This window comes from Esox lucius, chromosome 12 (assembly GCF_011004845.1).
Source record: "Esox lucius isolate fEsoLuc1 chromosome 12, fEsoLuc1.pri, whole genome shotgun sequence".
Lineage (NCBI taxonomy): Eukaryota > Metazoa > Chordata > Actinopteri > Esociformes > Esocidae > Esox > Esox lucius.
Genome location: NC_047580.1, coordinates 4,657,000 through 4,673,176, shown reverse-complemented (window position 1 = coordinate 4,673,176; position 16,177 = coordinate 4,657,000). Strand labels below are relative to the sequence as shown.

The 16,177-nt window shown below is 40.9% G+C and overlaps 1 protein-coding gene across 4 annotated transcripts; it reads right to left on the bottom strand.

Annotated features, from left to right (window-relative positions):
- Positions 1-2,048: 2,048 nt before the first annotated feature.
- impdh2 (IMP (inosine 5'-monophosphate) dehydrogenase 2) lies at positions 2,049-15,851 on the bottom strand. Of its 4 annotated transcripts, none has more exons than XM_010895820.4 (15): positions 15,416-15,851; positions 14,223-14,271; positions 13,777-13,878; positions 13,114-13,188; positions 12,595-12,870; positions 10,592-10,679; positions 7,587-7,786; positions 7,165-7,255; positions 6,950-7,045; positions 6,377-6,448; positions 3,561-3,704; positions 3,267-3,411; positions 2,846-2,989; positions 2,648-2,731; positions 2,049-2,384 (listed from the first exon to the last, which is right to left on the bottom strand). In XM_010895820.4, exons 1-15 carry the CDS (start codon positions 15,511-15,513, stop codon positions 2,363-2,365), a joined length of 1,686 nt encoding a protein of 561 aa, XP_010894122.2. In that variant the 5' UTR covers positions 15,514-15,851; the 3' UTR covers positions 2,049-2,362. The 4 variants fall into 4 exon arrangements, with proteins under 4 accessions (XP_010894122.2, XP_010894123.2, XP_010894124.1 ...); XM_010895821.4 differs by having other exon boundaries at positions 12,595-12,801; positions 15,416-15,849; XM_010895822.3 differs by lacking the exon at positions 6,377-6,448 and having other exon boundaries at positions 15,416-15,849.
- Between the last annotated feature and the right edge of the window lie 326 nt (positions 15,852-16,177).

Genomic DNA, 16,177 nt, shown 5'->3' with positions numbered 1-16,177 from the left:
CTCCTCCTTCATTCCATCCCCTCTCCCTCCCTTTCCTTGTTACAACAACTTTTATTGTATGTGATTGCTTTAGTACTGTACCTGTCATTTGCAAGTGATCTATGCAGTTGATTAACACTAGAATTTAAAAATAAATATTTTAAATGATTTTAACTACAGATGTGGAAGTTTGATAAAATGCCTGAAGACAAAGGTGTCAACATCAAAAATACCACGTCTGATGAAAGCATCCATAAAAAAAGGTATCTTTAATGTCACTGGGAATCAGATATCACCCCCATATTCAAGTCTGGAACTGAATGGTCAGTAATTAAAGACCAAATAATTTTGCCAATCATTTCTGAGGATGCTGAAAGGGTATTTGCTGAGTAATGAACTGTATACTTGAATACTAATTTCTAATGAATACACCTAATGCATTATTGTTGCAGAGCCAATCATACACTAATACTATTCTCTTTTACACCCAATTTAATTTGGCTTCACAGCTAATCAATCTAAGTCAAGTGTTTTCAAGGTGATTTTACCTTAATCTAAATGCCCTGTCATCCCAGCTAGCACCTTTGTTTCCTTCCTCACATTGGTTTTAAAAACAAAAGTATACATTTTCTTACTTGTAAAACTAAGTTGCAAGGTGATACTCAAAAATGTTTTTACTCTGGTTGTTTTAATGTTTTCCTTGGAGGTTAAATTAATGTCCAAAGAATGGAAATGGTTGGTTATTTGGAAAAGTTTGACTAACTCACTTAAAACTTCCATTGAAGGTTTATATTAATTTATTGTGGGTTAAGACCTCTCTGTTACAGTAGTTGTTGCTGATCGGTATGTTTGACAGGTGTGTAGGGCAGGTGTATGTCCACTGGGCTGTAAAGTGGTACCTGGAAAGTCCGGTGGATTTGGAGTTGTATCTGATCCCCACCCCAGAGACCTCACCATCCTCTTCTCCAAAATGATCAGGGGTTTCCACAATGAAGATGTGTAGTAAGACTGGTAGTGTAAATAACAATGAAATCCAACACTGCAGAGCTTTTCATCACAGGTCTTAATGTTAACGCTGCATAACAAATGTAAGACATTTTCCCATCGACCTTGAGTGTATTCATTCTGCTGATTCTGAAAAAAAAATGACAATTTCCGACAGTTTGCTTTCATTTAAGCAAGATTTTACAATGAACCGAAAGATCAGATCCTATACTGGCAATGAAAAACCAACCTGTTGTTCTTTTCTTGAGTTAATTGACAAGACTTTCTGCTCATCACACTTACACTCAAAAAGGAAACAACCTACTTTGCCAAAGGACAACACACTACCCAGCCAACAACCTTGATTACATTTGGAGTCGCCCTACCCACCACACAGCCATAAAGAGACAAGTCATAAAGAGACAAGGCACCAGTGTCTGGTTTTCCTCCCAACAACCCCAGTAGGTCCGGGTATTGCATTCCTCCAAAAGGATTAGAACAACATGACTCAGCGGAACCGCAAATATTTGTATGTATCAAAAAGCTTTTAAAATAAATGGAAAGCAATGGACAAATCTCAGAACTTCTGTTCACCTGTTAATAGAGGCAACTCTCGGAAACTAAGCACATTTTAAAGTATGAGCCAAAACATCAACCACAACCCAAAGATTACAAAAGAGTACAAAAATGTAATGGCCACGTAGTTTGCAAATACACAAAATCACAACCTATCTTAAACATTTAAATGAATGGACAGTCACACTGATTATCATTTTAATAGTATTTTTGGAAAGCTTTAACTGACAGTAGTAATCAGGAGATAGCAAAGTGGAAACCGAAGCAATGAGTGGAGACTGTTATTGGTCCTCAGTGAGGATCTGTATGTTTTTTATTCTGTTTGTTCCTAGGGTAGGGGTATTTCAAATAATCAATCCGGGAAATGCTTCAGTCAGACACTCAAAGGACACTATTTGAAAAACTTTGATTTCAGAACACATTATTTAAAACACTCAAATACAACATGCACATAGTATTTAAACCCAGGTGTTTTCCTATATCACAAATGACCACAATGACAAATACAATCTTGTGGAAAAAAAATGTGTTTTAATTTGACTTATTCATGTCAGTGCATGGGGACATTTCAGTAGGACATGGAAGGCATCTGATAACAAAACACTCCAGCACAATACTGAGAAACAGACAAACCGACAGACAGGCAAACAAAGACATCCCAACGATCAGGCTCTGCTCTCCCTTCGCTTGGGTCGGGAACAACAGATGGGAAGACGGATGGTTCTAGGTTTTATTGATGTGTGTTGGCAAGTAGCTGTGGGTGCCCGAATATGCATTTGCTTGAGGAACACAAGCCTGTAGCCCAATACAGCCGAACTCTTCATTAGAACAGGCGCTTCTCATAACTATGAGAGAGAGAAACGAATGAATCACAAAAATCACATCAACATGGTGCTTCAAACCAATAATCCAACAGCTACTATAAGCAAGTTGAAGTGAGGTGAGTTTGGAAAGGGGAACCATTTTAATTCAAGGGGCTTGCAAGTGGAACTGAGATGTTCAGAAAATCCCCCTGCCAAGCATATCATATACTGTAACATAGGCCTCTGTGATAGCCCTGCCCTATAGACTAGCCAACAGTGGTTCGCTAAGTCCCATCAGTTGGTACCTGTGCAGGCTATGGACTCCTCCCTCCATCTGGGCCGATGTAGTCCTTTTCTCAAATTTCAGATCCCCTGAATACATCATGGCCCTGCAGGGGGAAGACAATCACTGTTACACAGAGGCCAAGCGTAAATGCACCGCCTTGGTGGACATTGTGCTATTAGAGTAGGCTCAAGACATTCTGGCATGAGCGTGCATTTACCTGAGCTGGGTGAGACTTTTGGCTCCAATGTCTTGACAAGAGTGCTGGATTCCAGCCAGCAGGTAGGGAATAAACTTATGGATGGAACCCTTGTCTTGGACTGCACCTGACACACCCTGGGCCACCTTGATTTTGTCACACTCACTGAGAGAGAGAGAGAGACAGAGCCAGAGAGCGTGAGATCATCGTCTGTTGATTGACTGTCGACTGCAGTCATGAACCCCAAGAATAGCCGCTAAGTTAATTAGAATGCGAAAAAACATTACCGTCAAGTTTGTTTCATTCGTTCATTTGATCATGATTTACTTTAAAACAGGGAACCAGAAAACGAATGTTTTCCAACAGGGAAAACAAGCCTCCAGTTTCTGTGTTTAGGATTCTGGGATATGACTGTCCCAAGGGGGTTAGTATTACTATGTACCTGTAGTATCTGGTCTGGGAGCCCAGGTTCTTATCCATGGCGTCTACTGAACCCATGCCTCTGTACTTCTTCAGCCTGATGCCGTCGGAAAAGAAGTACTCCCCTGGAGCCTCGCTGGTGGCCGCCAGGAGAGAGCCCATCATCACTGGAGAGACAGGTGTTGACAGCTCGTACCTTTCATGCTTTCAGAGGAGTGTGGGTGTGTTGGTGTATTAGTATGTGAGTGTCCAATCAGTAGGTTTTCCTAAAATAATGGCTTATGAGATAAGGGCCTATCCTGAGTCTGACACACACCTGTTGATGCCCCCAGTGCCAGGGCTTTGGAGATGTGCCCGACGTTTTGGATGCCCCCATCGGCGATGACTGGCACACCGAATCGACGGGCGTACTCCGATACCTTGTAGACGGCGGTGGCCTGGGGCCGCCCGCATGCCAACACTGGGAGGACAGGGGAGGGAGAATGGGGGAGAGAGAAGACATCACGTGAAATCAGGACTGCATATCACAGAGCACTAGCAGCCTACTTTGTGTCACCAAGCTCAGGCTCAACGATCAATGTACAGGTTAGCCTTTATCGTAATTAATCTTGTTCGGGTTGCAGATCGGCCAAAAAAACACAACGCACTGGACTGATTCAGTAAGTAATGAGTGAAGAGCTTAAGTTAAGGTTCATGGTTAAGGGAAAGCTTAGGTTTAGGCTTGGGACAAGCACCAACTCTTGTCAAAATATTCCAGTTGCTCCGCCCTCAACTTACAGGCAACCAATCACAAGCTCTGTCTTTATAGGCAGCTAACATCCATAAGATGATTCATGACAGACAAGTAAACCTGCAGGCCTGATGGGGAATATCCATTGAATCATGTATGGCCAGACTACAATTACATTGTGTTCATTTAGGTGACTCAAGACGTACAGTTAATGCATATATACATAGGCGCCCACGCAGAGCATTCACACAGTACAAAGTCTACCCTTGCATGCATTGGGCATTGGAATATCCTGGTTTATGAAAATAATTCATCATTAGTAATATTTGACCGTTCTTATACAGTATTTTATTAATTTGCTGTAGACAATGGGAATTTGGTTTATATAAGTGGATCATTTCAAAATGATTGGGATTTTATTATATCAAATGTTGAAACTAAATTACCCATACTTGGCAAGATGACCTTGTGGCATTTAGTACGATAGTAATAATTCTTCCTAAACTATTTTACTAGTTGACACACTATATTACATTAATATATGGTGTTTTTTGATTAAAAAAAAACATTCCGAATTTTCTTCTTAAAAAGGAAGCTTCAGAAAGCATTTAAGTATGATGTTTGTTTTCTATTCAGGAAACAGTCTGCTTTTGCAGACTTTTTCTAAACACTAACTCTGAATATTAGCTTTGGAGCCTGATAGTTTCAATAAATCAATCTGTAACCAACACTTATAAAAGGTATCCATTCATTAAATTATCAGAAGCCAACATCAAAGAATGAAGAAAGCAGTATTTTAGCTTCAAGTCTACTTTTATATTTGTAATCAGTATGCATATTCACAAGCTTCAGATTAATGATTTCTTGGGACTGGAATTCAATATACTAAATAATGACCACAAAAACTGCAACATGAACTGATTCAATTGCAGAGCAGCATTACTGGAAAGCTTTTGAAGACATGCAAGTTTTACCCATCTGAAAGGAAAAACATTCGGATCAAACACATTATGACTTACAGGAGGCAGATCAGGGTTTATGTTAAGACAATTTCTGTTACATGTGAATAGGGTATTAAGAAAACCTATACTCAGTGTCCAGTTTATTAGGTATACCACCCAGTTTAAGATAACAGGGAGTCACGTGACAAGGGCTTGCTCTATACAGCAGGAAGACGGGCATCAAAGCATTCAGTTACTGTTCCACTTACAATAAGTGACCTAAGGGACAATAAACGCAGTATGACCACCTGTGCCAGGCTGGCCAGCCCAGTATCCCTCCTGGGCTTCTTATGCACAAATGCAGGGCCAGCTCTAAGCATAAGCGGGCCAAAACAGCTGGTTGACAAGAGGCAGATTTAGAATGGCAAGAATCGTGTAAGTTGCGACATCTCAGAAGGCGAAACTTGTTATTTGTTATAGATGGTCTATGGGAGCAGACACCCTCACAGAGTTCCACTCCTTTTAACTAAAAACAAGAAGAGGTGGCTCCAGTGGGCGTTGTCACCAACACCAGACTACCAAGGGGTGGAAAAACCCTGCCTTAGTTCCTGTTGTCATGGTTATGACACCCGCCTGTCTGGTGTCGATTGGTAAAGGATGGTGGGGGTGGGGTCGGGTGTAATGGTGTGGGGAATGTTTTCAACCTGGCACGTCTTCGTGGCTACAATTGAACCTTTATCAACCGGACGGTTTCATGCAGGATACTGTACCATTTCACAAAGCACCCCCTGGTTACAGAAAGCTTACAGCAAGCTCAGTTTTGGTCACCTCAAACCAATAGAAATCTTCGGAATGTTCAGAGCATGAACAAGCATCCAATCAGCAGCAACTTTGAATGGGTAGGTGGTTCTTAGAGTATCAAGTATAAATAGTTCTTTAGTATATCCTATGAGATTGTTCCTAGAAGAACTTGAGGGGTTCCCCCACAGTTTCAGAGGAAAGAATTTTCCAAGAAACCTTTCTTTTTAGAGAGTGTACAGACAAGTGGAAGCCCACTCAGGTTCAGCTTGTTTCAGTGGGAAGGTGAAGGGCATAACTGACTGACATACTGACATTAAGGGCAATGCCTGAGCACCTCAAGTGCACTCCTTAAACACACTTCATCATATGCAACCAAATGTACTCCACGTGTGGTATGAGGTCACGCATGTTGATGCCAGAGGTGTGACGTCACACAGCGACTGAAAGATTAGTGAAGGACAAAAGGACAAGCATCCAAAACCCCAAAAGCCCAATGCCAGCTTGACTACTTCTACTACTGATGCCGAGCCGTTAACCAATCAATGCAGACAGGCTGTGGGGGGGGGGGGGGGGGGGGGGGTGGAGGCACAGTGTGGTAGTTTAGCCAATGGACAGAGCCCTGCGCAGGCCAGGAGGGATGTGGGCAGGGGAGGGACTTACTGCAGTATCCTGTAACCGTAGTTGGGGTTTTGGGGCTGTGGAGCTTAATACCAGGTGGATCACTAAGAGGCGCTAGAGAGAAATATAGTAGAGGTGTGAAAATCCCCACAGCACAGGTCCACACCATGTAACATGAGGGGATGAGAAACACACAGAGACAAGGACAAAAACAAGGAAGAAAGATGGAAAACATGGAGAACCCCCCCCCCCCCAAAAAAAAAGAACAATAACCATGAACGATGGAGAAAATGACAGACAGAAGGGAGGATGTGAAAGAGACAGAAACAAAAGGGCAAGAATGACCAACGATACGTGACGTGAGTGGGATTTCTAAGACTTAACCTCCACAGATGGTATTTGCTATAGTTGGTTTTCAAAAGTTTTTGTCTGAAGTAGTTAAACAGAGGTTGGAGGATGTTTACTGCTTTCAGCCGGCACTCTCATTGGGTTAAATGGCTTCTATTAGAATTTAGCCTAGCAGCACTATTTGATTCTGCAAAACAAAATCTCTACAGCCGGTAAAGCCAGAGGGGGACAGAATCTAGAAGCAACCCTGTCAGGGATGACACTGACCTTCCTGCGTGATGCAGATGGAGCCACTGCCCATGCCCACACGCAGGCCATCGGCCCCGGCATCAATCAGGTTCTTGGCCTGGGCTGCAGTTACCACTGAGGCAAACAGAGGGAGACAGAGACTGTCAACATCACAGGGGAACATGGTGCAATCATTAAATGAGGGCAGTTACGAGAATGCAGCATTTGTGTGTGTTTGTGTGTCCAGCACTCACCATTGCCTCCAATGACCTGAAGCTCTGGGTATTTCTCTTTGATGTACTTAATCATGTTGATTTGGAAGACTGAGTTTCCTTGAGATGAGTCCTGAAAGAACAAGAACAACATGTTTTGTGTCTTTACATTCACTCATTCTTGAAGAAACTGGTGAACTGTCAAAGTCTATCAGAACCCAAACTTAAAAGTTTTAAACAAGTACTATAAAGCCTCAAACCACCACTTAGATTATATTAATAGTCAAAGGTCAGTCCTTGTATCCAAAGGTCTGTACATTAATTAAAAAGATTATATTTCTCCAAACCTTAACCAACAGGATGTGACCAACTTGTCATTGTTTAAATCAAAGATGACAACAGAACAGAGCAGGTATCTGAAAGGAGAACAAACAGGAGACGTGGTGGCAGAACCAGTTACCCACCAGTACAATCACATCCACCCCACTCTGCACCAGCAGGTCCAGTCGATACTTGTCGTCATTGTGCGTGCCAATGGCTGCCCCACACAGCAGCTGTTTGCGGGAGTCTTTAGAGGCGAGGGGGAAGTCCCTGTTCTTCTTCAGGTCTGTCCTGGAAATGATGGAGACCAAGCAGCCCTCCTCGTTCACGATGGGCAGCTTACCTACAACGAGACATGGAGTCATCCAATCAGTAGGCATGTTGCTCAATGTCACTTGGTGATGTAGGGTCATGTAAAAAGTTCCCAATCATGGAATGTTCAAGTTTTTCGTAAAATATAGGACATACAGTTAGGTCCAGACATAATTAGACACTGACACAAGTTTTGTTATTTTGGCTGTTTACCTAAATATATTCAAGTTACAGTATAATATGGGCTTTAAATGCAGTCTCTCAGCTTTAATTTGAAGGTATTCACATCCAAATTGGAGGAAGGGATTAGGAATTACTGCTCTTTAATATGTAGCCCCCTCTTATTCAAGGAACCAAAAGTAATTGGACAATTGACTCTGTTTCATGGACAGGTGGGGTCTATTCCTTTGTTATTTCTTCATCAATTAAGCAGGTAAAAGGTCTGGAGTTGATTCCAGGTGTGGCATTCACATTTAGAATGCGGTCAAAGGAGCTCTCAATGCAAGTGAAACAGGCTGCAAAAACAAATCCATCAGAGAGATGGCAGGAACATTAGGATCAACAGTTTGGTACATTCTGAGGAAAAAAGAACACACTGGTGAGCTCTGCAACACAAAAAGGCTTGGACATCCACGGAAGACAACATTTGAATATAATTGTACAATCCTCTCCATGGTAATGAAAAACCCCTTCACAACATCCAGCCAAGTGAAGAACACTCTCCAGGGGGTAGGCATATCATTATCCAAGTCGACCATAAAGAGAAGACCTCACAAGAGCAAATACAGAGGGTTCACCACAAGGTGCAAACCATTCATAAGTTTATAAGAATAGAAAGGCCAGATTAGACTTAGCCAAAAAACATCTAAAAAAGCCAGCCCAGTTCTGGAACCGCATTCTTTGGACAGATGAAACTAAAATCAACCTGTACCACAATGATGGGAAGGAAACCGTATGGAGAAGGCTTGGAATGGCTCATGATCCAAAACATACCACATCATCTGCAAAACACAGTGGAGGCAGTGTGATGGCATGGGCATGCATGGCATTCAATGGCACTGGGTCACTAGTGTTTATTGATGATGTGACAGAAGACAGAAGCAGCCGAATGAATTCTGAAGTGTATAGGGATATATTGTCTGCTCAGATTCAGCTAAGTTGATTGGACGGTGCCTCACTTTACAGATGGACAATGACCCAAAACATACCGTGAAAGCAACCCAGGAGTTTTTTTTTTTAGTTTTTTGGAATATTCTGCAATGTCCGAGTGAATCACCTGATCAACCCCATCAAGCATGCATTTCACATGGGGAAGACACAATTTAAGGCAGAAAGATCCACAAACAAACAACCACTGAACACAGCTGTAGTAAAGGCATGGCAAAGCATTACAAAGGAGGAAACCCAGCATTTGGTGATGTCCATGCGTTCCAGACTTCAAGCAGTCATTGCCTACAAAGGGTTCTCGACAAAAGTATTTAAAATGAACATTTTATTTATGATTGTGTTAATTGCCCAATTACATTTGAGACCATGAAATAAGGAGACTATGTATGAAAATGGTTGCAATTCCTAAATGTTTCATACAATATTTTTGTTAAATAATTCTGAAAGTCTGCACTTCACTTCCATTGTGGTGGCACGCAAAGACAAAATTATGAAAATTGTGTGTCAGTGTCCAAATATTTCCAGACCTAACTGTATTGATACGTAGTCTTCAATACTATTGACATAGATGTAACCTAATTTTAAAAATGACACTGAAAGATTGTACTTAATTTATCAAACAAAATCTATTGACATTTATTTTCATAGAGCAGAAATTAAGAACAGATTAAGTACACCCCTAGCTTCAATAGTTGATGTTACACCCCCTTTGGCTGAAGTAGCTATTTTTTGTAATTGTTTATCAGTCTCTTACAGCAACTTGGAGGAATTCTTGCCAGCTTTTTGCTGTACGGCGTCACCGTGTCATGTTGAAGAGCTTTTTTGCATGCACGGACTGTTTCAAGTCCCCCGCCCGCATTTCGATAGAATTTAGATCTTAGCTTTGACTCAGCCATTCCATAACCCAGAGTCTCTTATTTTTCAGTCATTCCGTTGTTGCTTTGCTTGTGTGTTCTAGATCATTGCTCTGTTGCATGATCCATGTTCAGTTCACCTTTGACAGAATGCCTCACATTATCCTAAAGAATTGGTACAATATAGAATTTATGATTGACTCGATGGCAAATTTGCCCTGAGCTTGCTCCAAATCGTAAAACCATCTGTCTGTCCACAGCACAATTTTCCAGTAGATTTGGTCTTTACCCAGGTGTTGTCTGGCAAACGTCATTCGGGTCTAGATATGAATTTTGTTCCTAGTCAAACATTTTAATCAACTTTGTGCAGTCTTTTTCTGACAGTTGACTGATGTACTTCAACATTGATTGTTGCAAGAGACACCTGTAGATGCATTGATGCTTCCCTTGGGTTCTTTAGAGACTTCTGAGCGTCTTTCTGTCAACCTTTGTAGATTGCCAGTGGTCTTGACTTTCCTTCATTTGTAGTTGATTTGTGGGTCAGTGGAACAATGTGCTTTGAATTGCTTTGGAAAAAGTTGGCTTTGTAACCCCTCCCAGACTCATGGGCATCAATAATCTTTCTTCTGAGGGCTTCGGATAAATCTTTTAATCTTGAATTGTTCTCATGCAGCAGATTGATTTTCTAATCATTTGTACCCATTTTGAAATTATAGCCATTTTATGTGATGGTAATTAATTTTATGATACGGTCTATTAATGTTTCACATTCACTTTTTAAGGGAAGTCTTTCTCAACAGGTCCCACCTCCTTACCTTTCTTACTCCTCTGCAAGATCTCATTTGCCTCTTTCAGCGTCACTCCAGCTGGAGCTACGACAAGGTCCTCGAGCTTGGTCATTACCTGTAGTGAGGAAACAAAACCGCCAGACAATTATTTTCAGACAGCAGTTAGCGCTGTAGGGGAGTAAAAAGTGGGATTAAAAAATACTAATTTAAGGGGCTATACGTAAGATTTATACTGTACTACTAGCAAAAATGATGAGATGGCAGCAGATAATGTTAAAAGAAGACATTCTTAAAATAAAATGTTAGCGTTTAAACATTAGAGGCAGGATTATACACGGTGCCCCTTTAAGACATACAAATATTATTACATACTAAGTAATTTCACAAGTTCCAAAATAAGCATGTGCTAAGTGAGTCATAAATACAGCCACATAATTAACACTTTCCACAGACATGCTTCCCCTATAAGTGAATCGGCCATGCCATTTATGTTTCTTAGGGGTAACAGATCACTCAACAAATACAAATGTTTTCACACTTCATTTTTTTTAAAGTAGCTTAAACACATTAAAATGCAATGAATGTTACTTCATCAAGTGAACCATTCAATCTTTCTTCCAGTAGCATATAAACTACCATTCAAAGGATTGTGGTCACTTACAAATGTCCTTTGTTTGAATAGGAAATTAATAGGAAAATGTATATGAAACAGTCACTGACAAGGTTAGAAATAATTATTTGTAATTGAAATAACTGTGTCCTTTAAACTTTCCTTTAGGCTAAGAATCCTCCATTTGCAAAAATTACAGCCTTGCAGACCTTTGGCATTCTAGTTGTCAATTTATTGAGGTAATCTGAAAAGATTTTACTCCAAGCATCCTGAAGCACCTCCCACAAGTTGGATTGGCATGATGGGCACTTATTACGGATCATACGGTCAAGCTACTCCCACCACAGCTCAGTAGGGTAGATATCCAGTGACTGTGCTGGCCAGTCCATTATAGACAGAATACTAGCTGACTGCTTCTTCCCTAAATAATTATTGCAGTTTTGGAGTTGTGCTCTGGGTCATTGTCCTGCTGTAGGAGGAAATTGGCTCCAATCAAGCACCATCCACACGGTATGGCATGACGATGCAAAATGGAGTATAGTCTTCCTTCTTGAAGATCACTTTCACCCTGTATAAATCTCCCACGTTACTACCACCAAAGCACCCCCAGACCATCACATTGCCTCCACTATGCTTGACAGATTGTGTCATGCAATCCTCCAGCATCTAGTCATTTGGTCGTCATCTGACAAATGTTCTTTGTGATCCAAATGCCTCAAAACAGATTTGTTTGTCCATAACACTTTTTCCTAATCTTCCTCTGTCCAGGGTCTGTGTTCTTTTGGCCAACTTTATCTTTTCTTTTTATTGGCCAGTCTGAGATATGGCTTTTTCTTTGCAAGGCCGGCATCCTGGAGTTGCCTCTTCACTTTTGACATTGAGACTGGTCTTTTGCGGGTACTATTTAATAGAGCTGCCAGTTCAGAAACTGTGAGGAGTCTGTTTCTCCAGGCACTAATGAATTTGGTCTCTTGCTCAGTTGTGCACCAGGGCCTCCCACTCCTCTTTCTATTCTGGTTAGAGACAGTTTGTGCTGTTCTGTGAAGGGAGTAGTACACATTGTTGTACAAGATCTTCAGTTTCTTGACAATTTCTTACATGGAATAGCCTTCATTTCTCAGAACTAGAAAAGACTGACAAGTTTCAGAAGAAACTACAACTAGTCTAAAGTTTTCAGCTGTGCCAAAATAACTACAAAGGGGTTTTCTAATGATCAATCTACACTGTATTTCTGATCAATTCGATGTTATTTTAATGGACTTTTATTTTATTTATTTATTTTTTAACAAGGAAAATTCTAAGTGACTCCAAACTTTTGAACAGTGGTGTATGAAAAGTATTAGACTATTCACATCAAAAAGATTTATTAATATCCTAAAAAATATATATCAAGGCTTTTCTAGTGTTACGCATGATTTACTTCGCTGAGCGGCAGGATGTGCTCCTCCTCCTTTAGGAAGTCGATGTCCCGCGAGGAGATGATACCAACGAGACGTCCGCCCATGTGGCCGTTGTCTGTGATGGGGATGCCGCAAAAGCCGTGGCGCGCCTTGGCCTGGAACACGTCTGCCACGCAGTCTGTGGGACTCATCACCACCGGGTCCGTGATGAAGCCCTGCTCATAACGCTGGAGGGATGGGAGCAGAGAGGGAGGGATGACAGAAGAGGGAGAGTAGGTAGGGGTATCTATTTGGCTCTGGAAATCAAAAAGCACGCCAGACAGATTAAGAGAGGTAGTTTGAAGATGGACATGAATTCAGAACAGAAGAACACTGCCCCCTTCGTCTAGTAGGAACTGCAGTGAAACAATTGCAACTAGATTGATCAAAACAAGAGAACAGACTGATTTACAAGCAGCCCTGCAGATGCACATGCATCATTAAACAGAACGATTCAGAGAGATGAAGAGAGTGAAAAACTGAGAATAAAGAGTGATTACCTTGACCTTGCGGACCTCGTTGGCCTGGAACTCTGGAGTGCAGTTGTGGTGAATGAAGCCTATTCCCCCTGTCAGCTGAACGAAGAGCACAAGAAAAGTTTAGCTTGGTATTTTTTGTCTGTTTGCAAGTATCTGAGTCCGACATGAATTCTAGTGGATGTTGCCTTTAAGGATTTATAAAGAACAATTCATTTGATGCCTAAGGAGAATTATCCGTCTTTGTTTTCAAGTCAGGACAGTCATGGTGTCCAGTGTAGATGTTTCCTCTGACGTTTGCTTCCAGGGTTTTACGTAACTATCTCAGCTTACTATTTTAAGTGACAGATATTTGCAGCTGTTGCAATCACTTCAACATACATTGTTAGCAAGAACTGGTAGTTTTCCAGCCACTGATGTTAACTAATGGTGTTTTGCAGAATGGTGGGTTTGGTATTTGTAGTCCCATCATTTATGTGATGAGTCTGACAGCAAAGCATGTTTTCATTTCTTGTTGCTTCTTTGGTAGCTATGTGCCAACAACACCGAGTAGGTTAGCCTCATGTGTATCAATCTTAGTTACAGAAGCTTTTTAAATTGATTACGTGGGGTTCAGAGTTCAGAGTCTAAAATCTTCCATTATGACACCATGCTGGTGTGTGTGTGTCGAGGTTACAGCAGACTTACTGCCATTGCAATGGCCAGCGCTGACTCCGTGACTGTGTCCATGGGGGAGGACACGAAAGGCGTTTTCATGGTGATCTTCTTTGTCAGGGCTGAAGTCAAATCCTGCAGAGGACACAGACCAGTTACTACAAGTTACTCCTTGTAACAAACATGTTGTAGTTTTAAAAGACCTTTCACGGCTACGCTTAGTTAATAAGACCCTGTTGGTCCTCAAGATCACAATGGGAAGATATTTTCCTTGCAATCTTAAATAGATTCATAGGTCATATTCACTAGGCAACAAACAGAAGACAAGGGACTGAAGAGAGTAATTTAACTTATTCGGTACGAATAAATTTCAATTTACATTGCAAAATGCCCTACATCGTACACTACTAACAGAACCCAGATATGGAGGGTCATAGCTAAGCACTATTCTCTTGATGAATAAAAAGGGTACCACTCACCACCTGTTCTGATGTGAAGTCAATGTATCCTGGGAGAATCAGGAAGTCACTGTGAGAGACATTAATGGGCAAAAATTCACACCCACAATTTCAGAAAAATAATGTCTGTCATAGTGTGTATAAAATCTATATATAATTTGATATGCCTACTGTGTCAGTTACAATATATTTTGATAAAAATTGAGTAGGACTGAAAGTTCAGGGCTCTGCAATATGAGCAAAGTAAGATATTCAAAACAGCACAAAACAAAGTGATATCTCAGGGGACCAACTGTGAAAAGGGGATCATTTTCAGAGAAGTCTTATGTAGTGTAAAACAACATGCGTATGCATTTGATAAGGCTGGGTGTATTAATTCCACCTAAAAACATTTTAGTTGCAACACCTTCCATTAAAGTTTGTTGGGCGAATTCAAGTCAGTCGCTCCCTATAGAACACAGGCAATCTGAATTTGTTCAACTGAGACTCTGACAAAATGTTTTGCAATTAAATTATTTGCAGGCATTCCTGCTAGTTGCTTTGGGTAACTAACTGGTCGGCTAAACAACCTGTTTGTACATGCTGGATTGAGATCTGAAAAATAATCCGTTGCATAGACACCTTTCCATTTAAGTAGAAAATTGTAATTGCGTAACTATGTAAATTATTGAAAAGAAAGTTACGATTTGTCTGATAGCAGGCTGAGAAATATGTCCCAAGACCCCTTAGAAATAAGGCAATGTTAAAGGAACGTCTAATTTACATACTAGCCACGCGGGCATTGTCTTGTCAAGATTATTCATAACCGGTTTAGCAACTTCCTTTCAGGTATACTTTTTTGTAGATTTGGGTCAGTACCTAAAAGTAAAATTACCCAAGTTGACGTGAACTTGTAGCGAGTGGATTTGTTTTTCGTATAAGCTCCAACCAATAACCCTGGTGTTGTAAGCCTTGTGCTCTAAGCTACGTAGACCGGAGTTTGTTTGTTTATTGTAGTAGAAATAATTATTTTGTTCAATGTAAAAATATGTCCGAGATTCCTACCATTTTGAGCATTAGGCTATCTAGTTTAAATATGATATAACTACTGTTTTTCTGTTTAGATCGTCTTGCCTACTGCTGTCTGGTTTCTAGTTACCCAATGTTACTTAACTCAAGGACACTGCGGTGGATTTAAACAAGCTGCCATACGACTGTCAAATATCAGTAATTACTTGTAGGTAAGGCCGTCCCCGCAGTTGAAGAGTTGCAGCCCACTGAGTCCGTCGTCCGGCACGTAACCTGTCTGTCCACTGATCAAGTAGTCCGCCATGATGCACACTGTTAGCGTTTTGTAAGTCAAGTCGTTGTTACAAAACAGACAGCCAAAAAGACCTAGAACTTTCTTCGATTATTTGGATTTTTACTAGCCCCGATCAGCGAACTGTCAGTACACTCTGGTGAGGTGCTGTACGGAACAGTGCGTTCTGTCTCCGGTGTTACTTGTTCAAGTCAAGAAGACCCTCTGGCATGAAACAAATGCCATGAAATTATTTCACGAAAGTAAAAATTGTACCAAACTGCCCTGTTTATACTCCGGCCTTTTATCTGGTCACACACGTGTTTCTTTGACAGACACCGGAGTGTCGTGAACTACATTAGCCAGAGCTACATTAGAGAAATTTAATGTTCGCCTTCATAATAAAAGTCACCAATTGAAACCGATCTAAACCGAAAAACAGTAGTTCTATCATATTTAAACTAGATAACCTAATGCTCAACATTGTTGGAATCTCGGACATAATTTTACAACAAAATAATTATTTCTACTACAATAAACAAACAAACTCCGGTCTGTGTAGCTTAGAGCACCAGGCTTATTGTTTGGATCTTATACAAAAACAAATCCACTCGCTGCTGTAAATCGTTCTAAAGAGTTACTTTAATGTTATACATGATCTGGTATGGGCCTAATTTGCAACACAGCCTGCTCATAT